Consider the following 27,676-nt stretch of genomic DNA (forward strand, 5'->3'; position numbering starts at 1 on the left):
TTTTTGGGGGCTTTAATCCAAAGCCTGGAAGCTTAAAATGACTTTGTGGTGTCTTTCTTGTTGGGTTTGCACGTGTGATGGAGATGAATGGATGGATGGACGGATGCTGGCTGGAGTGGGGAGAAGATGCAGGAGGGTGTTGGTATTTTTAGCTCCACATAAGTAAGTGTGTGTGTGTGTGTGTGTGTGTGTGTGTGTGTGTGTGTGTGTGTGTGTGTGTGTGTGTGTGTGTGTGTGTGTGTGTGTGTGTGTGTGTGTGTGTGTGTGTGTGTGTGTGTGTGTGTTCTGGCAATTCTTACTTAATGGGGACATCACTGTGTTTACACAGTCACCTTTAGGGGACCTCTGACGTTATGGGGACCAAAAAAAAAACAGGTTCCCTAAAGGGAAACCTTTTTAAATGATAGTCAGATCCATTCTGAAGATGCCGAAGTGATTTTTAAGCTTTACCTCATTTTTCTTTATTCCTCCACAACCTGTAGGAAGGGTGGTCCCCACAAGTCATGAACAAAATCTTGGTGTCCATTCCCGCTGATAACCAGTATGTGTGTGTGTGTGTGTGTGTGTGTGTGTGTGTGTGTGTTCTGGCAATTCTTACTTAATGGGGACATCGCTCTATTTACACAGTCACCTTTAGGGGACTTCTGACGTTATGGGGACCAAAAAAAACAGGTTCCCTAAAGGGAAACCTTTTTAAATGATAGTCAGATCCATTCCGAAGATGCCTAAGTCATTTTTAAGCTTCACCTAATTTTTCTTTATGCCTCCACAACTTGTAGGAAGGGTGGTCCCCACAAGTCATGAACAAAAACTTGGTGCCCATTCCCGATGATAACCTGTGTGTGTGTGTGTGTGTGTGTGTGTGTGTGTGTGTGTGCGTTTGTCAAAGTGACATATGGGGACATTTTTATGAAATTTCACCTTACATATGAGGACCTGTTGAAATATGGGGACATTTTCCATGTCCTCATATTTCCCGCAATGCTATCGTGTTCTAGACCCTCCCAGCATGTTCCCAGACCAAAAATCTCTGAAGTCTTCATTTGTCAAATTTTCAGAAAAAGTGTGTGAAAGTGTGTTTAATTTTTTTGCTCACCTTCGATTTTGCCCCTAGTGGCCATCTTTGCTATTAGGACACACACACACACACACTTGTCCTCATATGTCATATGTCCTCATATGTCATGTGGGTCAGAAACTCACACACTCCAACATTTTGAAAAACCTCTAATCATTACAACAATAAACATACTTTTGAAATCTAAATCAAATAACACATCTTCAACTGATCTGATGATCTCAACCTTTTTTATGTTAGTTTTATCTATTCATTTGGTTTATCTGGAGAGGATTTGGGCTAGACAATCAATAATAAAGGGATTATGGTGATGATTTAATCGGTTTGATTCAGTATTTTACTGTATTGGGCTTTTTGCTATTATGTTGACTAAAATACAATGCCGCACAATAATTAATTTAAATGTGCCTGAAATGTAGGTTTTTGCATAAATGCCTCCCCCCCACTCCACCCCCTCCCAATAAAACAACCCTCAACTTTGATTGAGACTAAGGCAATAATTCAAATGGAATTCAAACTACATACAGTATTTAATATTTTCAAATGGTTACAATAGCACATGATTTTGGTATTTTTATCTTTGGGACAAATTTTGGATTCAATTGGCGATTGTTTTTGGAGGTATTCATTTTACATGGTGTTCAAAATGGTTACTTCCGCCCACTCTGAAGAGTCTCGGCGTCTGATTGGTCCAATTTTCAGTTAGGCGCTGCCTGATTGGCCAGTGGATGATGTCGGCTCCTAACAGAGGGCTAAATCACTAGTTTATTATTTTCCTCATGGAAGTTATACAGTTCACGTATCACACTTAATATTGAATATATATAAAAAGGGTTTTCCAAAAGGACCACTTATAAGCGAAATACAAAACTTCACACACGATTTTGAGCACAACAGAGCGCTCAGTGAACATCACTTCCGGGACCTGCAGCACCAGAGGGGGACATCTATCTTGGCCACAAACCATCTTTGACAGTCTTCAGCAGCATGGTTGAATCAGGTGAGCATAAAATGGAGTTTAACGTAATTAAATTGACCAATGTTTTTTAACATAGGAAAATAGTTCATTATAAAGAACAGTTAAATGTTTTTTGTTATTAATTGCAACCAGATTTGATTTCATGAGGTTAAATAAAGCATTTCAGTTCTGGGCCAAGGCCAAGGCATTTAATTTTTTTTTTTAAAGTTGCATGGAAGATTATAAGTAGCAGTGATTGTCACACACTAGGTGTGGTGAAATTATTCTCTGCATTTGACCCATCACCCTTGATCACTATGCAAGTAAACCTTTTCTTAATTTTAAACAAGACAGACTAGAGTTCTTCAAATTGTTTATACTTTTTGTCAAATACAAATATTTCAAGCTGATAAGCACTGTGGAGTTGGCATGTTACTGATATTGTTACATTAGTTCTTTGTTTGAGAAGCTTCATGTCTGCATTGAGCCTAAATTTAACAGTTTTTGAAGGGTTTAGTTCTTTGTTTTATTTCTGTGTCACTGACTTTTTTCATTTTTATGTGTGGATTTGTTAGGCGCATCAACACATGATATAGACATCGTGTCCAAAAGAAGAGCGAGACGTAATCCTGAGGCTGAAGCCACCGAGTTTATTTGATCTGGATGTGACAAGTCTTGTTTTAAGGCCCAGTGGATCAATGATTGGAAAGGTATGTCTTGTTATGTAACATATCAATGGTAACTGTATCAACATCTCATTTGGATCATTTCCTTACTGTCTAATAGAGGTTGTATTATATGGCTTTAATTAGAAGTGTTTGGAATAACAGCGTTCCACGTCCCAAGAGCTACCTTCTGTAGCCGAGGATCGGACCGCCAAGTGCCCTGCCTTCGGCTGCCGCCCAGCTCACAATGCACCCGACCTCTATGGCCCCTCGGAGTCTTGTTCACGAGTGAGGGAAGAGTGGATCGTGAGATCGACAGGCGGATCGGTGTGGCGTCTTCGGTAATGCGGACGTTGTACCGATCCGTTGTGGTGAAGAAGGAGCTGAGCCGGAAGGCAAAGCTCTCAATTTACCGGTCGATCTACATTCCCATCCTCACCTATGGTCATGAGCTTTGGGTCATGACCGAAAGGATAAGAACACGGGTACAAGCGGCCCAAATGAGTTTCCTCCGCCGGGTGGCGGGTCTCTCCCTTAGAGATAGGGTGAGAAGCTCTGCCATCCGGGAGGGACTCAAAGTAAAGCTGCTGCTCCTCCACATGGAGAGGAGCCAGATGAGGTGGTTCGGGCATCTGGTCAGGATGCCACCCGAACGCCTCCCTAGGGAGGTGTTTAGGGCACGTCCAACCGGTAGGAGGCCACGAGGAAGAACCAGGACATGTTGGGAAGACTATGTCTCTCGGCTGGCCTGGGAACGCCTCGGGATCCCCCGGGAAGAGCTAGACGAAGTGACTGGGGAGAGGGAAGTCTGGGCTTCCCTGCTTAAGCTGCTGCCACCGCGACCCCACCTCGGAAAAGCGGAAGATGATGGATGGATGGATGGATGGTATAACAGCGGTATATGAAAACGATGTTACTAATGCTGTTACTTTTACCGGTAACGAGTAATCTAATAACTTTTATGTACGCTACAACGCTGTTACGATGCGTTTTATGTAATCTGGCATGCTACTTTTGATGTGATTGTATGTCAACAAGACAGCGTGAGAAGCACAAAAGGTTTAGTGCAGGTAATATCTTTTTACTAATGAAAGCAACCCCCGGAAGTAATTATGAACACGATATCAAATAGAAAGAGGCCTCATCCACACGCGAACAAAAACATTCAACAGAACTATCTTAACTGCCACTGCTGAGCTAAAAAATACAGCTGAACTATTCTGCTATGTCTGGGCGCTGAAGTCTCACGTCACTTGGCAAAAGGCACAGCTTTTTAAAGGCACACACACACTCTGCTCTCATGAAATGTCTCTCAACTGCATATGCTAGATATTTAAAACTTTTCTTTTTCAAGTAACACATTAATTACAAACCCCGTTTCCATATGAGTTGGGAAATTGTGTTAGATGTAAATCCAAACGGAATAATTTTTTTTTACAAATAATAATTAACTTAGAATTTCATGGCTGCAATACGTGCCAAAGTAGTTGGGAGAGGGCATGTTCACCACTGTGTTACATCACCTTTTCTTTCAACAACACTCAATAACCGTTTGGGAACTGAGGAAACTAATTGTTGAAGCTTGGAAGGTGGAATTCTTTCCCATTTTTGTTTTATGTAGAGCTTCAGTCGTTCAACAGTCCGGGGTCTCCTCTGTCGTATTTTACGCTTCATAATGCACCACACATTTTTGATAGGACTGCAGGCCGGCCAGGAAAGTACCTGCACTCTTTTTTTATGAAGCTGAACATGTGCTGAATGTGGCTTGGCATTGTCTTGCTGAAATAAGCAGGGGCGTACATGAAAAAGTCGGCGCTTAAATGGCAGCAAATGTTGTTCCAAACAGATGGGTAACTTACAGATGTGTAAGTTACCCATGCCTTGGGCACTAATGCACCCCCATACCATCACAGATGCTGGCTTTTCAACTTTGCGTCGATAACAGTCTGGATGGTTCGCTTCCCCTTTGGTCCGGATGAAACGGTGTCGAATATTTCCAAAAACAATTTGAAATGTGGGCTCGTTAGACCACAGAGCACCTTTCCACTTTGCATCAGTCCATCTTAGATGATCTCGGGCCCAGAGAAGCCGGCGGCGTTTCTGGATGTTGATAATTGGCTTTCGCTTTGCATAATAGATCTTAAACTTGCACTTACAGATATAGTGAAGTGAATTATATTTATATAGCGCTTTTCTCTAGTGACTCAAAGCGCTTTACATAGTGAAACCCAATATCTAAGTTACATTTAAACCAGTGTGGGTGGCACTGGGAGTAGGTGGGTAAAGTGTCTTGCCCAAGGACACAATGGCAGTAACTAGGATGGCGGAAGTGGGAATCAAACCTGCAACCCTCAAGTTGCTGGCACGGCCACTCTACCAACCGAGCTATACCGCCCCAATATAGCAACAAACTGTATTTAGTGACAGTGGTTTTCTGGAGTGTTCCTGAACTCATGTGGTGATATCCTTTAGAGATTGATGTCGGTTTCTGATACAGTGCCGTCTGAGGGATGGAAGGTCACGGTTATTCAATGTTAGTTTCCAGACATGCCGCTTACGTGGAGTGATTTCTCCAGATTCTCTGAACCTTTTGATGATATCAAGGAGCGTAGATGTTGAAATCCCTAAATTTCTTGCAATTGCACTTTGAGAAACGTTGTTCTTAAACTGTTTGACTATTTGCTCACACAGTTGTGGACAAAGGGGTGTACCTCGCCCCATCCTTTCCTGTGAAAGACTGAGCATTTTTTGGGAAGCTGTTTTTATAGCCAATCATGGCACCCACCTGTTCCAAATTAGCCTTCACATCTGTGGGATGTCCCAAATAAGTGTTTGATGAGCATTTCTTAACTTTATCAGTATTTATTGCCACCTTTCCCAACTTGTTTGTTGCGTGTTGCTGGCATCAAATTCTAAAGTTAATGATTATTTGCACCAAAAAAATGTTTATCAGTTTGAACATGAAATATGTTGTCTTTGTAGCATATTCAACTGAATATGGGTTGAAAATGATTTGCAAATCATTGTATTCCGTTTATATTTACATCTAACACAATTTCCCAACTCATATGGAAACGTGGTTTGTACTTAATTTAATAATTATTTACATTTATGAAAGAGTAATTCTGTTTGTAATTGAATTTTTAGTCAAGTAACGACTATTATTATTCCTTTTTAAAACAGATATTCCAAACATTGTTAATTGATAAACTGTTTTATCAGGATATGGTGTATTTACTCTTGCATCAATTTAAAAAGGTTCTTTTGTGGTCGAGTACCGAGGGAAGTTCATCTCAAGACATGAGCGGGACAAGAGACAGAAACCCTCTATATATATCTTTACTATTTATCTGGCATTATATGCTCATAATGTTAACAACAAAAAATGCTGATAATGTTATAATTAATAAGTTCTAACATTATTTTTATGTGTTTTGTTGCAGACACCAACTGTTGATGTTCTATCTCAACATTCTCCAGACTCATGTGAGCGATAAACCGACTTCATCCCTCCAACAGGTTATTACTTGACTATTTTACTATCTTCTACTACCTGTCCCTTTTTTGGGTTGGCGGGGTGTGCTTGAGCCTATCTGAGCTGCATTCGGGCGGAAGGCGGAGTACACCCTGGACAAGTCGCCACCTCATTACACGGCCAACACAAATAGACAACATTTACACTCACATTCACACACTAGGGCCAATTTAGTGTTGCCAATCAACCTATCCCCAGGTGCATGTCTTTGGAGGTAAGATGAAGCCGGAGTACCCGGAGGGAACCCACGCAGTCACGGGGAGAACATGCAAACTCCACACAGAAAGATCACGAGCCCAGGATTTAACTCAGGACTACTCAGGACCTTCGATTTGTGACGCACATGCACTAACCCCTGTTCCACCGTGCTGCCCTATATCTGCTAAAAACTTGACACAACCTATACTTCAAAAGACATTTAATCCTTTTAACCTCTCACAGATCAGTTTATATGACAACATTTTTTTAAGCGTACATCCATGTTAGTCTGTGGAATTTACAACTCATGTTTAGCAAAACAGGAGATGTTACAGGTCAGCAACATGAATTCTATATGTGATCACTTGTCATGTACTCATATTGTTTGAACTAAAAAAGACTTCAGTGTGTTTCATATAAGGTCCTCATATTTTTCTGAACCACATTAGTGTGTGTTACAATGTTTAATTCAAAGCTTTAAAATGAGTGTTTCAATCCAGGTCCTCATATTTTCTGAACCACATTTTAGTGAATGTTACATTCTTAAATAATAGTCCAAGAGCTAAAACGCTATAATAATCTTTACTGTTTATGTAGAATTATATGCTCAGAATATTATCAACCAAAAGTGGTTGTTAATGTTATAATTAATTAGTTCTGACATTATATTTTTGTGTTTTGTTGCAGACACCAACTGTTGGGGTTCTATCTCAACATTCTCCAGATTCAGATGTGAGCGATAAACCGACTTCATCCCTCCAACAGGTTATTACAAGTCTATTTTTACTATATCTGCTCTAAATGTGACCCAACCTATATTTTGAAAGACATTTATTAATTTTAATCTCTCACAGATCAGTTTATATGACAACATTTTCGTAAGGGTACATCCATGTTAGTCAGTAAGGAGTTTGGAACTCATGTTTAGCAAAACAGGAGATGTTACAAGTCAACAACATACATTTTACATGTGACCACTCGTCATGTCCTTATATTGTTTGAACCAAGAAAGACTTAGGTGTGTTTCATATAAGGTCCTCATATTTTCTAAACCAGATTAGTGTGTGTTACAATGTTAATGTCCAAGCTTTAAAATGAGTGTCTCAATTCAGGTCCTCATATTTTCTGAACCAGATTTTAGTGTGTTTTATATTCTTAATTAATTGTCTAAGAGCTGAAACTCTGTAATAATCTTTACTATTTATCTGGCATTGTATGCTCAGATTTTTATCAACAAAAAGTGCTGATAATGTTATAATTAATTAGTTCTGACATTATATTTTTGTGTTTTGTTGCAGAAACCAACTGTTGAGGTTCCATCTCAACATTCTCCAGATTCAGATGTGAGCCATTAACTGACTTCATCCCTCCAACAGGTTATTACATGTCTATTTTTACTATATCTGCTCTAAATTTGACCCAACCTATATTTTGAAAGACATTTATTTATTTTAATCTCTCACAGATCAGTTTATATGACAACTTTTTCGCAAGGGTACATCCATGTTAGTCAGTAGAAAGTTTAGAACTCATATTTAGCAAAACAGGAGATGTTACAAGTCAACAACATAAATTCTACATGTGAACACTCGTCATGTCCTTATATTGTTTGAAGCAAGAAAGACTTAGGTGTGTTTCATATAAGGTCCTCATATTTTCTGAACCAGAAAATGTGTGTTACAATGTTAATGTCAAAGCTTTAAAATGAGTGTCTCAATTCAGGTCCTCATATTTTCTGAACCAGATTTTTGTGTGTGTTACATTCTTAATGAATTGTCTAAGAGCTGAAACTCTGTAATAATATTTACCCTTTATCTGGCATTGTATGCTCATATTTTTATCAACAAAAAGTGGTGAGAATGTTATAATTAATTAGTTATGACATTATATTTTTGTGTTTTGTTGCAGAAACCAACTGTTGAGGTTCTATCTCAACATTCTCTAGATTCAGATGACAGCCATAAACCGACTTCATCCCTCCAACAGGTTATTACATGTCTATTTTTACTATATCTGCTCTAAATTTGACCCAACCTATATTTTGAAAGACATTTATTAATTTTAATCTCTCACAGATCAGTTTATATGACATCATTTTCGTAAGGGTACATCCATGTTAGTCAGTAGGGAGTTTGGAACTCATGTTTAGCAAAACAGGAGATGTTTACAGCCGGTTTCTGCAGCGCTGTTTTCATTGATCAAAGTATTTTTTCGGTGGTCGTGTTTTTGGTACATAACTTGTAAATAGTGCGCAAATAATAGGCTATATATATATATATATATATATATATATATATATATATATAAATACATTCAAACCCCGTTTCCATATGAGTTGGGAAATTGTGTTAGATGTACATATAAACGGGATACAATGATTTGCAAAGAATTTTCAACCCCAATTCTGTTGAATATGCTACAAAGACAACATATTTGATGTTAAAACTGCTAAACATTTTTTTTGCAAAGAATTTAGGGATTTTACCATTTACGGTCCGTAAAATTATCAAAAGGTTCAGAGAATCTGGAGAAATCACTGGACGTAAGCGATGTACTGCATTAAAAACCGACATCAGTGTGTAAAAGATATCACCACATGGGCTCAGAAATACTTCAGAAAACCACTGTCAGTTACTACAGTTGGTCGCTACATCTGTAAATGCAAGTTAAAACTCTACTATGCAAAGCAAATGCCATTTATCAACAACACAGAGGAACGTCGCGGGCTTCGCTGGGCCCGAGCTCATCTAAGATGGACTGATGCAAAGTGGAAAAGTGTTCTGTGGTCTGACGAGTCCACATTTCAAATTATATATGGAAATTGTGGACGTGGTGTTCTCCGGAACAAAGAGGAAAATAACCATCCGGATTGTTATAGGCGCAAAGTTCAAAAGCCAGCATGTGTGATGGTATGGGGGTGTATTAGTGCCCAAATCATGGGTAACTTACACATCTGAGAAGGCACCATTAATGCTGAATGGTCCATACAGGTTTTGGAGCAACATATGTTGTCATCCAAGCAACATTATCATGGACGCCCCTGCTTATTTCAGCAAAACAATGCCAAGCCACGTGTTACAACAGCGTGTCTTCGTAGTAAAAGAGTGCGGGTACTTTCCTGGTCCGCCTGCAGTCCAGACATGTCTCCCATCGAAAATGTGTAGCACATTATGAAGCGTAAAATACGACAACTTAAGCTCTACATCAAGCAAGAATGGTAAAGAATTCTACTTTTAAAGCTTCAACAATTAGTTTCCTCAGTTCCCAAACGTTTATTGAGTGTTGTTAAAAGAAAATGTGATGTAACACAGTGGTGAACATGCCCTTTCCCAACTACTTTGGCACGTGTTGCAGCCATGATATTCTAAGTTAATTATTATTTGCAAAAAAAAAAAAGTTTGAGTTTTAACATCAAATATGTTGTCTTTGTAATGCTTTCAATTGAATATGGGTTGAAAAGGATTTGCAAATCATTGTCCATCCATTTTTCTACCGCTTATTCCCTTTTGGGGTCGCGGGGGGCGCTGGCGCCTATCTCAGCTACAATTGTATTCAGTTTATATTTACATCTAACACAATTTTCCCAACTTTTTTGTATATATATTAGGGCTGGGCAACGATTAAAATTTTTAATCGAAGTTAATCGCACTATTTCTCTTATTAATCGCGATTAACTGCATTGTATACGCAAAGCCCAATAATGAATTCAAAAGTAGTGTGTAGTGCACCTTTATTGGAATATTCTCCCACATGAACAAAAGCGCCAAAACATTTGTTGTGCAAACACAATTTAAATCAGTCCTTGTTAAACAGTAGCAGTTAAATAGCATATTTTATGAAAATCAACTCCAAAAATGTAAATACAAACATTTAAGCTTATTGCCACTGCCAGGGTATTTAAGTTATCCTGTTTGTTATGGAAAATAAATATAATCTACATACAAATCTCTGAGCCACAATCATAACATCTGAACAGGCAATTTCTGAGGTAACAGCAGAAACATTTTTTTTTATCAGGGATCTTATGTTTAAAAAACTTATATTATAGGTTGTTTTAGGGAATTTTTGATCAAATTATCCTTAGTAGCAATATCAATAATGTTGTGTTTATTCTGCATAGTGCACTTAAAATAATTATGACCATATCTGTTTGCTTGGTGCTTTGATAAACTGAACGCATATACATGGTACTATATTGTAATGTTATGAGCCAGGGGAAAAAAGAACTACCCTACCCAGCATGCAACAGGAGTGACGAGCATGCGCGGTAGCCCGGGATAGGTTGTGTCGCCATGACGGCATCTTGTATGTTGTGATATGCACGCTCTGAAAGCAAACGTTAAGAACTCAGCCAACACTCCTGGTCTGCATTATTCATAAATGGACAGACAACACACATACTCCGCTGCTTCACAAAGCACAATATGTTAAATGTTTACTTTTACAGTTTTCTAATTCTTCCTTTCAGATTGACAGCAGGACAAATCGCTGGAAGTGGGTATGTCTCAAGCTTCTTCCACTTGGTCCACTCCAAAGCGGGGTAAATAAATAATCCACATCATTTACTAGAATATTATATTACGTTTTGCACCTTTTCACTGTGTTATAGTCATTATTCCTTCAGTAAGAAATTGTATTTTGTCTCCTTTATGACAGCTGCAAAGGGGAAGAAGTGGAAGGAGTTGAATGACACATGTTGCATTTTGTAACTGGCAACAAAGTACCAGGTAAAAAAGATTGTGAAGCCTCCCTCCATAAAGAACTAGTAACTCTACAGGACAGAGATTGGCTTGACATCAAGTACTACATCCAAAACAGAATTATATTTAAAAAAGGAAAAAAAAATGTTTTCCCACATCTTCTGTGGTAGTTTGAGTATGTTACCAGCAATTAAAAAAGCAAAATAAACAGCAAGCGTTTTGTATTTATTCCAGATAATTCTTAGCGACAAAATCCACAAAAACAATTCAGTTACACTTAATCGACAATTACATTTTTACCCATGTTTCTTTTAAACTCTTCTTGGTTTTAGATTACAGTAGCATGGGATTGGGATTTTTTTTTTTAAATGACAACACATCAACTAAACCAACTCAGGTGGTTTTGTTAAGTCTCTGATGTCATTAGCCTCATATGTCACATGAACCTGAAATCTTAAACACTCTGTGACGTCATGGTTGTCATATTTCACAAACTTGAAATCTTAAACACTCTGTGACGTCATGGTCATCATATGTCACATAAACTTGAAATCTTAAACACTCTGTGACGTCATGGTTGTCATATTTCACAAACTTGAAATCTTAAACACTCTGTGACGTCATGGTCATCATATGTCACATGAACCTGAAATCTTAAACACTCGGTGACGTCATGGTCATCATATGTCACATAAACTTGAAATCTTAAACACTCTGGTCTTCATTTGTCACCGAAACCTGACAAGTCCTCATATGTACCATAAAAATCAGGTTCAGAAAAAAACAAAAGAGTTGCAAAAATCTCAATAGACCACTGTGTTTGTAAAATTCTGGTTCACTAACCGTCTGATTCCCAGGCCTGTAGGACCATTGGAAAGGCATGTCCCCATATGTCACGTTTTTGTCATAAGTCCTCATATGTCACCCAAACACGTATGTGTGTGTGTGTGTGTGTGTGTGTGTGTGTGTGTGTGTGTGTGTGTGTTCTGGCAATTCTTACTTAATGGGGACATCGCTCTATTTACACAGTCACCTTTAGGGGACCTCTGATGTTATGGGGACCAAAAAAGACAGGTTCCCTAAAGGGAAACCTTTTTAAATGATAGTCAGATCCATTCTGAAGATGCCTAAGTGATTTTTAAGCTTTACCTCATTTTTCTTTATGCCTCCACAACCTGTAGGAAGGGTGGTCCCCACAAGTCATGAACAAAAACTTGGTGCCCATTCCCGATGATAACCAGTATGTGTGTGTGTGTGTGTGTGTGTGTGTGTGTGTGTGCGTGTGCGCGTGTGCGTGTGTGTGTGTTCTGGCAATGCTGACTCAATGGGGACATCGCTCTGTTTACACAGTCACTTTTAGGGGACCTCTGACGGTATGGGGACAAAAAAAAACAGGTCCCCTAAAGGGAAACCTTTTTAGATTATAGTCAGATCCATTCTGAAGATGCCTAAGGGATTTTTAAGCTTTACAACTTGTAGGAAGGGTGGTCCCCACAAGTCATGAACAACAACTTGGTGCCCATTCCCGATGATAACCAGTGTGTGTGTGTGTGTGTGCGTGTGCGTGTGTGTGTTCTGGCAATTCCGACTTAGTGGGGACATCGCTCTGTTTACACAGTCACCTTTAAGGGACCTCTGATGTTATGGGGACCAAAAAAGACAGGTTCCCTAAAGGGAAACCTTTTTAAATGATAGTCAGATCCATTCTGAAGATGCCTAAGTGATTTTTAAGCTTTACCTCATTTTTCTTTATGCCTCCACAACCTGTAGGAAGGGTGGTCCCCACAAGTCATGAACAAAAACTTGGTGCCCATTCCCGATGATAACCAGTATGTGTGTGTGTGTGTGTGTGTGTGTGTGTGCGTGTGTGTGTTTGTATCCATGTGTTTGGATTAGCCTCCACGACGTCTGGCTGAGGGGAAGGTAACGTGCGCATCCCAAAAAGCTCCCGCTGCTTCTGTGCAATTTGCATAGATTTGGTAAAGCGAGGAAACGAGGGACAGCGAGAGAGAGAGAAGAGGGGTAGTGGGGGGAAGGGAGGGGAGGCTACAAAGCGGCGTGGAAGAGGACGGAATGAACAAGCGATCTTTTCCACTCGCGCCGTGTGCATCTTGCTCTGCGTCCCGCGGTCCTTCCTGCCTTTCCCCCCCCACACCCCCGTCCCTAGCCTCTGCATTTCCTCCTCCCCTCGCATGTCCTCGCCTTTCAGTCAGTGAGTCCTCCTCCTCGCCATCCTTGCCCCATGCATGCCAGGGCACACGTGCACCCGCGTGGCGCCCACACGCACACGCGCGTCAGGGAGACCACATAAGGCGAGACCGCCGCTCGGACCGTGGCGATGGGCAACTCTGTGAAGTCGCTCAAAATCTTCACCAAGAAGGTAAGCGCCGCTCTCTTGGCTCAGCTCATTGGCTGCCTCAACATCATCTTTGACCTTTCACCCCATGACACCCCACAACATCTACTTTCTGTTTGACCTTTCACCCCATGACACCCCACCATATCATCTATTTCTGTTTGACCTTTCACCCCATGACACCCCACAATAATATCAATTTCTGTTTGACCTTTCATCCCAAGACACCCCACAACATCAACTGTCTGCATCTTTGACCTTTCACCCCATGACACCCCAACCTGCCCTTTGACTGGACTTGAACGGGTGTTGTTGACAGATGTGGTTTATGACCCAGGGACCGGACTTGACCTTCTCGTCCTTTCTTGTGTACACAAAGTGTGACTTGAAGGTTCCGTCATGCATTCTTGAATGATACTGATCAATAACCTCAGGCATGAAAACAAAATCTATTTATTTACATGAATCAAAGATCTTTTATATGACAGGAGGGATCCACAGCAAACACTGTATTTAAAGATCCTCTATGTGACAGGAGTGCTTTGATGTTCTTAATGATCCTCTGTAAACATCCTAGTCAAAGATCCTGTATATAACAGGAGCACTCTGCTGTTTTTAAGGATCTTCTGCAAACATTATAGTCAAAGACCTTCTATATGACAGGAACGCTTTACTGTTATTGGATCTATTGCAAACATCCAAGTCAAAGATCCTCTATGTGACAGGAGTGCACTGCTGTTCTTAATGATCCCCTGCAGACATCCTAGTCAAAGATCCTCGATATAACAGGAGCACTCTGCTGTTTTAAGGATCTACTGCAAACACCCGAGTCAAAGATCCTCCGTGTGACAGGAGTGCTCTGCTGTTCTTTTAAGGATCCTCTTCAAGTAATGTAGTCCAAGATCTTCTATATTACAGGAGCACTCTGTTGTTTTTAAGGATCCTCTGCAAACATCCTAGTCAAAGATCCTCTATGTGAGAGGAGTGCTCTGCGGTTTTTAAGGATTTTCTACAAACCTCCTATTCAAAGATCCTCTATGTGACAGGAGCATTTTTAAGGATTTACACCTGAGTCAAAGATCTTTTACAGGACAGGAGTGCTTCGCTGTTTTTAAGGATCTTCTGCAAACATCCTAGTCGAAAATCTTCTATATGACAGGAACACTCTACTATTATTGGATCTACTGCAAATATCCTGGTCAAAGATCCTCTATGTGACACAAGGGTTTTACTGTTTTTAAGGATCTCCTGCAAACACCTGAGTCAAAGATCCTTTGTGTGAAAGGAGTGCTCTGCTGTTCTTAAGGATCTTCTGCAAACGTCCTAGTCAAAGATCCTTTATATGACACGAGCGCTTTACTGTTTTTAAGGATCTTCTGCAAACGTACTAGTCAAAGATCCTTTATATGACACGAGTGCTTTACTGTTTTTAAAGATCTTCTGCAAACGTACTAGTCAAAGATCCTTTATATGACACAGGCGCTTTACTGTTCTTAAGGATCTTCTGCAAACGTACTAGTCAAAGATCCTCTATATAACAAGAGCACTCTGCTGTTTTTAAGGATCTTCTGCAAATATCCTTGTCAAAGGTCCTCTATGTGACACGAGTGCTCGGCTGATTTTAAGGACCTTCTACAAAACCTCCTATTCAAAAATTCTCAATGTGACAGGAGTGGTCTACTGTTTTTGGATGTCAAAGATCCTTTACACAACAGGAGTGCTCTGCTGTTTTTAAGGATTTTCTGCAAACATCCTAGTCAAAGATCTATGTGACACGAGTGCTCGGCTGATTTCAAGGATCTTCTACAAAACCTCCTATTCAAAGATTCTCTATGTGACAGGAGTGGTCTACTGTTTTGGGATGTCAAATATCCTTTACATAACAGGAGTGCTCTGCTGTTTTTAAGGATTTTCTGCAAACACCCTAGTCAAAGGTCCTGTATATCAAAGGAATGCTTTGGAATTTTTAAGGATTTTTTTTGCAAACATCCTTGTCAAAGATCCTCTATATAACAAGAGTCCTCTGTTGTTTCTAAGGACTCTTCTGCAAACATTATTGTCAAAGATCCTATATATGATAAGAGTGCTCTGCTGTTTTTAAGGAATCTTCTGCAAATATCCTTGTCAAAGAGCTTCTCTTTGACAGGAGTGCTCTGCTGTTGTTAAGGATTTTCTGCAAACATCCCAGTCAAAGATCCTCTATGTGACACGAGTGCTCGGCTGATTTTAAGGATCTTCTACAAAACCTCCTATTCAAAGATCTTCTATGTGACAGAAGCGATCTACTGTTTTTGGATGTCAAAGATCCTTTACATAACAGGGGTGCCCTGCTGTTTTTAAGGATATCTGCAAACACCCTAGTCAAAGATCCTGTATATCACAGGAATGCTTTGCAATTTTTAAGGATTTTTTGCAAACATCCTTGTCAAAGATCCTCTATGTGACAAGAGTGCTCTGTTGTTTTTAAGAACTCTTCTGCAAACATTCTTGTCAAAGATCCTCTCTATGACAGGAGTGCTCTGCTGCTTTTAGGTATTTTCTGCAAACACACTTGTCAAAGATCCTCTGAAAGACATGAGTGCTTTTCTGTTTTTAAGGGTCTTCTACAAACCTCTTTTTCAAAGATCCTCTATATGACAGGAACTGTCTACTGTTTTTGGATGCACTGCAAACACACTAGTCAAAGAGCCTTTAAATAACAGGAGTGCCCTGCTGTTTTTAAGGATTTTCTGCAAACACCCTAGTCAAAGATCCTGTATATCACAGGAATGCTTTGCAATTTTTAAGGATTTATTTGCAGACATCCTTCTCAAAGATCCTCTATATGACACCAGTCCTCTTGTTGTTTGCAAGGACTCTTCTGCAAACATTATTTTCAAAGATTGTCTATATGATAAGAGTGCTCTGCTGTTTTTAAGGATCTTCTGCAAATACCCTTGTCAAAGATGCTCTATATGACAGGAGTGCTCTGCTGTTTTTAAGGATCTTCTACAAACCTCTTTTTCAAAGATCTTCTATATGACAGGAGCTGTCTACTGTTTTTGGATGTACTGCAAACACCCTAGTCAAAGATCCTTTACATAACAGGAGTGTTCTGCTGTTTTTAGGATTTGCAGGAATAATCCTAGTCAAAGATCCTGTATATCACAGGAATGCTTTGCAATTTTTAAGGATTTTTTTGCAGACATCCTTCTCAAAGATCCTCTATATGACAAGAGTGCGCTGTTGTTTTTAAGGACTCTTCTGCAAACATTCTTGTCAAAGATCCTTTATATGACAGGAGTGCTCTGCTGTTTTTTTAGGTATTTTCTGCAAACACCCTTGTCAAAGATCCTCTGTATGAAAAGAGTGATTTGCTGTTTTTAAGAATTTTCTACAAACCTCCTATAACAAAGATCATCTATGTGACAGGAGTTGTCTACTGTTTTTGGATGTACTGCAAACACCCTAGTCAAAGATCCTTTACATAACAGGAGTGCTCTGCTGTTTTTAGGATTTTCAGAAATAACCCTGGTCAAAGATCCTGTATATCACAGGAATGCTTTGCAATTTTTAAGGATTTTTTTTGTAAACATCCTTGTCAAAGATCCTCTATGTGACAAGAGTGCTCTGTTGTTTTTAAGGATCTTCTGCAAATATACTTGTCAAAGATCCACTACATGACAGGAGTGCTGTGCTGTTCTTAAGGATTTTTTACAAACCTATTCAAAGATCCTCTATGTGACAGGAGCGCCTGAGTCAAAGATTCTCTACTTTTAAGTGACTACTACAAAGTAGTCACCTAAAAAGTGTCATATAGAGGATCTTTGACAAGGCTGTTTACAATAGTCACTTCAAAGTAGCAGAACACGTGTGTAATATAGAGGATCTTTGACTTGCTTGTTTGCAGTACTATCTTGAATTGGTGGACCACTACTCTCATACACAGCAGTGTTTCTCAACCATTGTTGGTCTGCGAGCGCCCCCTAGTGGGCCGCTGTGAATATATCTTGTTTCCCAGCTGTGGTCCACATGGACCCCTGGGTACTCACTTGTAATACTTTGTTTGACCACTTGTGGCAGTAATGACTATCACACAGAATAAGTTTGGTGCTAAAGTCACAGAGAAGTACGATAAACTAAATAACTACTTAGAGTAGTTTTACTGCACTTTACTACATATTACTGCACTTATTGCAAGAAACCAGGTTACTACTTCCTGTAGTATTACTGCACTTATTGAAGTAGTGCAATAAATTAAGTTACTACTTCCTGTAGTATTATTACAGTTATTGAAGTAGTGCAATAAACTAAGTTACTACTTCCTGTAGTATTACTGCACTTATTGCAGTAGTGCAATAAATTAAGTTACTACTTCCTGTAATATTACTGCACTTATTGCAGTAGTGCAATAAACTAAGTTACTACTTCCTGTAGTACTACTGCACTTATTTCAGTGGTGCAATAAATTAAGTTACTACTTCCTGTAGTATTATTACACTTATTGAAGTAGTGCAATAAACTAAGTTACTACTTCCTGTAGTATTATTACACTTATTGAAGTAGTGCAATAAACTAAGTTACTATTTCTTGTAATATTACTGCACTTATTGAAGTAGTGCAATAAACTAAGTTACTACTTAGTGTAGTATTACTGCACTTATTGCAATAAAGTAAGTTACTACTTCCTGTTATATCACGGCACTTATTGCAGTAGTGCAATACACTAAGTTACTACTTCCTGTAGTATTACTGCACTTATTGAAGTAGTGCAATAAACTAAGTTACTACTTCCTGTAGTATTACTGCACTTATTGCAGTACTGCAATAAACTAAGTTACTACTTCCTGTAGTATTACTGCACTTATTGAAGTAGTGCAATAAACTAAGTTACTACTTCCTGTAGTATTACTGCACTTATTGCAATAAACTAAGTTACAATTTCTTGTAAAATTACTGCACTTTTTGCAGTAGTGCAATAAACTAAGTTACTACTTCCTGTTATATTACTGCACTTATTTCAGTAGTTCAACAAACTAAGTTCCTTTCTTAGTGTAGTATTACTGCACTTATTGAAGTAGTGCAATAAACTAAGTTACTACTTCTTGTAGTATTACTGCACTTTATGCAGTACTGCAATAAACTAAGTTACTACTTCCTGTAGTATTACTGCACTTACTGCAGTAGTGCAATAAACTAAGCTCCTACTTAGTGTAGTATTACTACACTTATTGCAATAAAGTAAGGTACTACTTCCTGTTATATTACTGCACTTATTGAAGTAGTGCAATACACTAGGTTACTACTTCCTGTAGTATTACTGCACTTATTGAAGTAGTGCAATGCACTAAGATAGTACTTAGTGTAGTATTACTGCACGTACTGCAGTAGTACTTGGAAGTGGTCCTGGCTGGACAACACACCCCCCAGCAGGCCGCGTGCTGCCTCCCGTGTGTTACGTAACCTTCCCTGCGTGGCTGCGGACTACTCTTGTGGCGCTGGCGTGGCAAACGTGGCAGTGCCATGCATCACTTGGTCAGATTAGCCAGTGGGCATCGAGCCGCTGCAGCGAGGCCCGGGATGGACGTGGCAGCAGATGGAGGGGAAAGGTCGTCTGGAGACAACGCCATACTTGCTACTTTTACTGCAGGCTCTTTCTACAAATATGCATATTATTATGATTATTCTCACCATAGCAACTTTAGACAATATATTTATTTTCTGCAATCAAAGTTCTTTTTAATGAAGCTCTAATTAGTTGGACTCGCAGGCAACCTTGTCCGCCTTCTGGTTGATGAGCTCGTTAAATAAAGAGCCAGCTGCACAAAAACTCGGTAAAATGTGCACAATTAAGAAGATTTGTTTGCAGCTTCCATTATTTCCTGACCAGGATAACAACACAGCACACATGCCCGTCAAAGATCCTCTATATGACAGCGTTTTTAAGGACCCACTGCAAAAAAACACATGCCGCTAATTAAAGATCCTCAATAAGACAGGAGCACTCTGCTGTTTTTAAGGATCTTCTGCAAACATCCTAGTCAAAGATCTTCTATATGACAGGAACCCTTTCCTGTTATTGGATCTATTGCAAACATCCTAGTCAAAGATTGTGTATCTGACACGAGCCCTCTACTGTTTTTAAGGATCTTCTGCAAACATCCTAGTCAAAGATCCTCTATGTGACACGAGTGCTCGGCTGATTTTAAGGATCTTCTACAAAACCTCCTAGTCAAACATCTTCTATATGACAGGAGTGCTTCGCCGTTTTTAAGGAATTGTCTGCAAAGATCCTCTCTACGACAGGAGTGCTCTGCTGTTTTTAAGGATTTTCTGCAAACACCCTAGTCAAAGATCCTCTATGCGACACGAGTGCTCGGCTGATTTTAAGGATCTGCTACAAAACCTCCTGTTCAAAGATCCTCAATGTGACAGGAGCGGTCTACTGTTTTTGGATGTCAAAGATCCTTTACATAACAGGAGCACTTTGCTGTTTTTAAGGATCTTCTGCAAACATCCTAGTCAAAGATCTTCTATATGACAGGAGTGCTTCGCCGTTTTTAAGGAATTGTCTGCAAATATCCTTGTCAAAGATCCTCTCTATGACAGGAGTGCTCTGCTGTTTTTAAGGATTTTCTGCAAACACCCTAGTCAAAGATCCTGTATGTGACACGAGTGCTCGGCTGATTTTAAGGATCTTCTACGAAACCTCCTGTTCAAAGATCCTCTATGTGACAGGAGCGGTCTACTTTTTTTGGATGTCAAAGATCCTTTACATAACAGGAGCACTTTGCTGTTTTTAAGGATCTTCTGCAAACATCCTAGTCAAAGATCTTCTATATGACAGGAGTGCTTTGCCGTTTTTAAGGAATTGTCTGCAAATATCCTTGTCAAAGATCCTCTCTATGACAGGAATGCTCTGCTGTTTTTAAGGATCTTCTGCAAACATCCTAGTCAAAGATCCTCTATGTGACACGAGTGCTCGGCTGATTTTAAGGATCTTCTACGAAACCTCCTGTTCAAAGATCCTCTATGTGACAGGAGCGGTCTACTGTTTTTGGATGTCAAAGATCCTTTACATAGCAGGAGTACTCTGCTGTTTTTAAGGATCTTCAGCAAAAATCCTAGTCAAAGATCTTCTATATGACAGGAACACTTTCCTGTTATTGGATCTATTGCAAACATCCTAGTCAAAGATCATATATCTGACACGAGCCCTCTAGTGTTTTTAGGGTCTTCTGCAAACATCATAGTCAAAGAGCCTCTAATAAAAGGAGCACTCTGCTGTTTTTAGGGATCTTCTGCAAACATTCTAGTCAAAGAGCCTCCAATAACAGGAGAACTCTGCTGTTTTTAAGGATCTTCTGCAAACATCCTAGTCAAAGATCTTCTATATGACAGGAGTGCTTTGCCGTTTTTAAGGAATTGTCTGCAAATATCCTTGTCAAAGATCCTCTCTATGACAGGAGTGCTCTGTTGTTTTTAAGGATTTTCTGAAAACACCCTAGTCAAAGATCCTGTATGTGACACGAGTGCTCGGCTGATTTTAAGGATCTTCTACGAAACCTCCTATTCAAAGATCCTCTATGTGACAGGAGCGGTCTACTTTTTTTGGATGTCAAAGATCCTTTACATAGCAGGAGTACTCTGCTGTTTTTAAGGATCTTCTGCAAAAATCCTAGTCAAAGATCTTCTATATGACACGAGTGCTCGGCTGATTTTAAGGATCTTCTACAAAACCTCCTGTTCAAAGATCCTCAATGTGACAGGAGCGGTCTACTGTTTTTGGATGTCAAAGATCCTTTACATAACAGGAGCACACTGCTGTTTTTAAGGATCTTCTGCAAACATCCTAGTCAAAGATCTTCTATATGACAGGAGTGCTTTGCCGTTTTTAAGGAATTGTCTGCAAATATCCTTGTCAAAGATCCTCTCTATGACAGGAGTGCTCTGTTGTTTTTAAGGATTTTCTGAAAACACCCTAGTCAAAGATCCTGTATGTGACACGAGTGCTCGGCTGATTTTAAGGATCTTCTACGAAACCTCCTATTCAAAGATCCTCTATGTGACAGGAGCGGTCTACTTTTTTTGGATGTCAAAGATCCTTTACATAGCAGGAGTACTCTGCTGTTTTTAAGGATCTTCTGCAAAAATCCTAGGTCAAAGATCTTCTATATGACACGAGTGCTCGGCTGATTTTAAGGATCTTCTACAAAACCTCCTATTCAAAGATCCTGTATGTGACAGGAGCGGTCTACTGTTTTTGGATGTCAAAGATCCTTTACATAGCAGGAGCACTCGGCTGTTTTTAAGGATCTTCTGCAAACATCCTAGTCAAAGATCTTCTATATGACAGGAGTGCTTTGCCGTTTTTAAGGAATTGTCTGCAAATATCCTTGTCAAAGATCCTCTCTATGACAGGAGTGCTCTGCTGTTTTTAAGGATTTTCTGATAACACCCTAGTCAAAGATCCTGTATGTGACACGAGTGCTCAGCTGATTTTAAGGATCTTCTACAAAACCTCCTGTTCAAAGATCCTCAATGTGACAGGAGCGGTCTACTGTTTTTGGATGTCAAAGATCCTTTACATAACAGGAGCACTCTGCTGTTTTTAAGGATCTTCTGCAAACATCCTAGTCAAAGATCCTCTCTATGACAGGAGTGCTCTGTTGTTTTTAAGGATTTTCTGCAAACACCCTAGTCAAAGATCCTGTATGTGACACGAGTGCTCGGCTGATTTTAAGGATCTTCTGCAAAACCTCCTAGTCAAAGATCCTGTATGTGACAGGAGAGGTCTACTGTTTTTGGATGTCAAAGATCCTTTACATAACAGGAATGTGCTGCTGTTTTGAAGGATTTTCTGCAATATATCACAGGAAGGCTTTGCAATTTTTAAGGATTTGTTTGCAAACATATGACAGGAGTGCTCTGCTGTTTTTATGGATTTTCTGCAAACACTCTTGTCAAAGATCCTCTGTATGACAAGAGTGCTTTGCTGTTTTTAAGGATTTTCTACAAGCCTCCTTTTAAAAAAAGATCATCTATGTGACAGGAGCTGTCTACTGTTTTTGGATGTACTGCAAACACCTTAGTCAAAGATCCTTTACATAACAGGAGTGCTCTGCTGTTTTTAAGGATTTTCTGCAAGCATCCTAGTCAAAGATCCTGTATGTCAAAGGAATGCTTTGCAATTTTTAAGGATTTTTTGCAAACTTCCTTGTCAAAGATCCTTTATATGCTAAGAGTGCTCTGTTGTTTTTAAAGACGTTTCTGCAAATATTCTTGTCAAAGATCCTCTCTATGACAAGAGTGCTCTGCTGTTTTTAAGGATCTTCTGCAAACATTCTTGTCAACGATCCTGTATATAACAAGAGTGCTCTGCTGTTTTTAAGGATCTTCTGCAAATATCCTTGCCAAAGATCCTCTATATAACAGGAGTGCTCTGCTGTTTTTAAGGATTTTTTTACAAACCTCCTATTCAAAGATCCTCTATGTGACAGGAGCGCGTGAGTCAAAGATTCTTTACTTTTAAGTGACTACTACAAAGTAGTCACCTAAAAAGTGTTATATAGAGGATCTTTGACAATGGTGTTTACAATAGTCACTAAAAAAGTAGCAGAACACGTGTGTAATATAGAGGATCTTTGACTTGCTTGTTTGCAGTACTATCTTGACAGGAGCACTCTTTTGTTTTAAGGCCATAGTACAAAAAAAACAAATCAAAGATCCTCAATAGACAAGAGTTATCTGTTCTTTTAAAGGTATAGTACCTAATATGCAAAAAACACTAAAAAACACTAATCAAAGATTATATATTTCACAGGAGCACTCTTTTGTTTCAAGGTGTTAGTACAAAATAACTAATCAAATATTATCAGTAGAAAAGAGTGCTCTACTGTTTAAAAAGTCTTAGTACAAAAAATAACACTAATCAAAGATCCTTAGTAGACAAGAGTGCTCTGCTGTTTTAAAGGTCTGAGTAAAAAAAAAAATACTAATCAAAGATCCTAAATATGACAGGCCTACATTTGTTTTAAGGCTTTAGTAAAAAAACAAAAAAAATCAAAGATCCTCTATAGACAAGAGTGTGCTGTTGTTTTAAAGGTCTTAGTACAAAAATAAAACTAATCAAAGATCCTCAGTAGACAAGAGTGCTCTTCTGTTTTAAAGGTTTTAGTACAAAAAAAGAATACTATTCAAAGATCCTCAGTAGACAAGAGTGCTCTGCTGTTTTAAAGGTCTGAGTAAAAAAAAAAATACTAATCAAAGATCCTAAATATGACAGGCCTATGTTTCTGTTTTAAGGCTTTAGTAAAAAAAAAAATTAAAAAAAATCAAAGATCCTCTATAGACAAGAGTGCTCTGTTGTTTTAAAGATCTTAATACAAAAAAGAACACTAATCAAAGATCCTCAGTAGACAAGAGTTATCTGTTGTTTTAAAGGTATAGCACCTAATATGCAAAACAACACTAAAAAAAACACTAATCAAAGATCATATATTTCACAGAAGCACTCTTTTATTTCAAGGTCTTAGTACAAAATAACTAATCAAATATCCTCAGTAGAAAAGAGTGCTCTACTGTTTTAAAAGTCTTAGTACAAAAAATAACACTAATCAAAGATCCTCAGTAGACAAAAGTGCTCTGCTGTTTTAAAGGTCTGAGTAAAAAAAAAATACTAATAAAAAATCCCAAATATGACAGGCCTACGTTTCTGTTTTAAGGCTTTAGTACAAAAAAAACTAATCAAATATCCTCTATAGCTTAGTAAAAAATACAAAATAAAACACTAATCAAAGAGCCTCAATATAAGAGGCGTACATTTCTGATTTAAGGACTTAGTACAAAAAAAACTAATCAAAGATCCTCAATAGACAAGAGTTACTGTATCTGTTGTTTTAAAGGTATAGTACCTAATATGCAAAAAACAGAAAAAAAACACTAATCAAAGACTATATATTTCACAGAAGCACTCTTTTATTTCAAGGTCTTAGTACAAAATAACTAATCAAATATCCTCAGTAGAAAAGAGTGCTCTACTGTTTTAAAAGTCTTAGTACAAAAAATAACACTAATCAAAGATCCTCAGTAGACAAGACTGCTCTGCTGTTTTAAAGATTTTAGTACAAAAAAATAACACTAATCAAAGATCCTCAGTAGACAAGACTGCTCTGCTGTTTTAAAGGTCTGAGTAAAAAAAAAATACTAATCAAAGATCCTAAATATGACAGACCTACGTTTGTTTTAAGGCTTTAGTAAAAAAACAAAAACAAATCAAAGATCCTCTATAGACAAGAGTGCTCTGTTGTTTTAAAGGTCTTAGTACAAAAAAGAACATGAATCAAAGATCCTCAGTAGACAAGAGTGCTCTTCTGTTTTAAAGGTCTTGGTTAAAAAATACAAAAAACAAAAAAAACACCTATCAAAGATCCTCAATATGACAGGTGTATGTTTCTGTTTTAAAGCCTTAGTACAAAAAAAGTAATCAAAGATCCTCAGTAGACAAGAGTGCCCTGCTGTTTTAAAGGTCTTAGTAAAAAAACAAAAACAATAAATAAATAAAAAATAAAACACTAATCAAAGATCCTCAATATGACAGGCGTACGTTTTTGTTTTAAGGCCAAAAAAAAAAAAATCAAAGATCTTCTATAGGCAAGGGTGCTCTGTTGTTTTAAAGGTCTTAGTAAATAAATAAATAAAACACTAATCAAAGATCCTCAATATGACAGGCTTACGTTTCTGTTTCAAGGCCCAAAAAAAAAAATCAAAGATCCTCGATTGACAAGGGTGCTCTGTTGTTCTAAAGATATTAGTACAAAACACCTATCAAAGATCCTCAATAGGACAGGTGTATGTTTCTGTTTTAAGGCCTTGGTACAAAAAAAGGAATCAAAGATCCTCAGTAGACAAGAGTGCCCTGCTGTTTTAAAGGTCTTAGTAAAAAAAAAATAATAATAAATAAATAAAAAATAAAACACTAATCAAAGATCCTCAATATGACAGGCGTGCGTTTCTGTTTTAAGGCCAAAAAAAAACAAATCAAAGATCCTAAATATGACAGATCTACATTTGTTTTAAGGCTTTAGTAAAAAAACAAAAACAAATCAAAGATCCTCTATAGACAAGAGTGCTCTGTTGTTTTAAAGGTCTTAGTACAAAAAAGAACATGAATCAAAGATCCTCAGTAGATAAGAATGCTCTGCTGTTTTACATGTCTTAGTACAAAAAAGAACACTAATCAAAGATCCTCAATAGACAAGAGTTATCTGTTGTTTTAAAGGTATAGTACCTAATATGCAAAAAACTGAAAAAAAAAAACACTAATCAAAGACTATATATTTCACAGGAGCACTCTTTTATTTCAAGGTCTTAGAACAAAATAACTAATCAAATATCCTCAGTAGAAAAGAGTGCTCTACTGTTTTAAAAGTCTTAGTACAAAAAATAACACTAATCAAAGATCCTCAGTAGACAAGAGTGCTCTGTTGTTTTAAAGATTTTAGTACAAAAAAATAGTACTAATCAAAAATCCTCAGTAGACAAGACTGCTCTGCTGTTTTAAAGGTCTGAGTAAAAAAAAATACTAATCAAAGATCCTAAATATGACAGACCTACGTTTGTTTTAAGGCTTTATTAAAAAAACAAAAACAAATCAAAGATCCTCTATAGACAAGAGTGCTCTGTTGTTTTACATGTCTTAGTACAAAAAAGAACACTAATCAAAGATCCTCAGTAGACGAGAGTGCTCTTCTGTTTTAAAGGTCTTGGTTAAAAAAACAAATAAAAAAAAAAAACACCTATCAAAGATCCTCAATATGACAGGTGTATGTTTGTGTTTTAAGGCCTTAGTACAAAAAAGTAATCAAAGATCCTCAGTAGACAAGAGTGCCCTGCTGTTTTAAAGGTCTTAGTAAAAAGAATAAAAAAAATAAAAAATAAAAACACTAATCAAAGATCCTCAATACGACAGGCTTACATTTCTGTTTTAAGGCCCAAAAAAAAAAAAAAAAAGATCCTCTATAGACAAGAGTGCCCTGCTGTTTTAAAGGTCTTAGTAAAAAAAAATAAAACACTAATCAAAGATCCTCAACATGACAGGCTTACGTTTCTGTTTTAAAGCCAAAAAAATAAAAATCAAAGATCCTCAATAGACAAGGGTGCTCTGTTGTTCTAAAGATATTAGTACAAAACACCTATCAAAGATCCTCAATATGACAGGCTTACGTTTCTGTTTTAAGGCCTAAAAAAACAAATCAAAGATCCTCTACAGACAAGAGTGCTCTGTTGTTCTAAAGATATTAGTACAAAACACACTAATCAAAGATCCTCAATATGACAGGGGGCACTCTTGTGTTTTAAAGTCTTAGTACAAAAAAATAATAATAATCAAAGATCCTCTTTATGACAGGAGTGCTCCCTCCTCCATGTCCTTTCTTAGCCGTTTGAACCTGACGATTGCTGGCGAACTCTGCCTAGCAACAAGTGATTAACTTGTGCACGGAGTGTCGCCATTGGTTGAGAAGAAAGGTGTTTTGTTGTTGTTGTTTGACGCCATTTTTGTTGACGACGAACACGACTGACACCCCCCACCCCCCCGTCCTAGACCCTCCATGGCTCCGCCCACTCCCCCACGTTGACGCCACGTGAGTCCCGGTCCCCGCTTGTCTTCATGCATGTCCACTGCTTGCTGATCCAGGACCAGAAGAAGAACTACAAAGCGGTGCAGTCCTGTGAGGAGGGGGGCTCAGGGGGGGGCTATCTGGAGCCGCTAGTGGCCCTGGCCCAGAGCGGGGCCAACATGCACAACGTGCTGGGGCCCGCCTGCATCTTCCTACGCAAGGGCTTCGCTGAGAGCCGGCAGGCTGTACGTAAGTCCACAACGTGTTCGGACATGTTGCATGCTGGGAGATTAGATTGTGGCGGGAAACGCTTTGTAGCGTGGGCAAAAAAAAAAAAAAAAAAGATGGAGCTTTCTCCACAGGTGTATACCGTCGTACTTATATAATTACAGCCGAGGTTTGTATTTTAAATGATACGCTCCCAGTCTGTGGAAAGCTCTCCCTGACCACCTGAGGGCGCCACAGACTGTAAATTATTTTTAAAAAGGCTTAAAAAACCTTTTTTTTTTTTAAAAAAAAGCCTTTTTTTAGATATGTGTGTGCTAGTTCTAGTTTTTATTTTCATTGATTTTATTATCTTTTTGTTTA

General features: G+C 38.5%; 1 protein-coding gene and 1 long non-coding RNA gene across 5 annotated transcripts in view; both read left to right on the top strand.

Annotated features, from left to right (window-relative positions):
* Positions 1 to 27,676, top strand: part of cabp1b (calcium binding protein 1b) — a 96,989-nt gene that overhangs the window by 58,885 nt on the left and 10,428 nt on the right. The window contains exons 1-2 of one of the 3 annotated variants that reach the window (XM_061875841.1): positions 13,260 to 13,514; positions 27,166 to 27,333. The exons of the other annotated variants lie outside the window; for them this stretch is intronic. Coding sequence (XP_061731825.1) covers positions 13,473 to 13,514; positions 27,166 to 27,333 — 210 coding nt within the window. The 5' untranslated portion in view covers positions 13,260 to 13,472. Of the gene's footprint in view, positions 1 to 13,259; positions 13,515 to 27,165; positions 27,334 to 27,676 lie in introns of those variants that run through there. 3 annotated transcript variants of the gene reach the window in all.
* Positions 1,561 to 12,113, top strand: LOC133535834 (uncharacterized). Of its 2 annotated transcripts, XR_009802338.1 has the most exons (8): positions 1,561 to 2,078; positions 2,612 to 2,746; positions 6,145 to 6,220; positions 7,122 to 7,199; positions 7,733 to 7,810; positions 8,343 to 8,420; positions 10,903 to 10,974; positions 11,091 to 12,113. It is a non-coding gene; the product is annotated as an uncharacterized LOC133535834 (long non-coding RNA). The 2 variants fall into 2 exon arrangements; XR_009802337.1 differs by lacking the exon at positions 1,561 to 2,078 and having other exon boundaries at positions 2,277 to 2,746.

The sequence above is a fragment of the Nerophis ophidion genome, linkage group LG17 (assembly GCF_033978795.1).
Source record: "Nerophis ophidion isolate RoL-2023_Sa linkage group LG17, RoL_Noph_v1.0, whole genome shotgun sequence".
In the NCBI taxonomy this organism is placed as follows: Eukaryota; Metazoa; Chordata; class Actinopteri; order Syngnathiformes; family Syngnathidae; genus Nerophis; species Nerophis ophidion.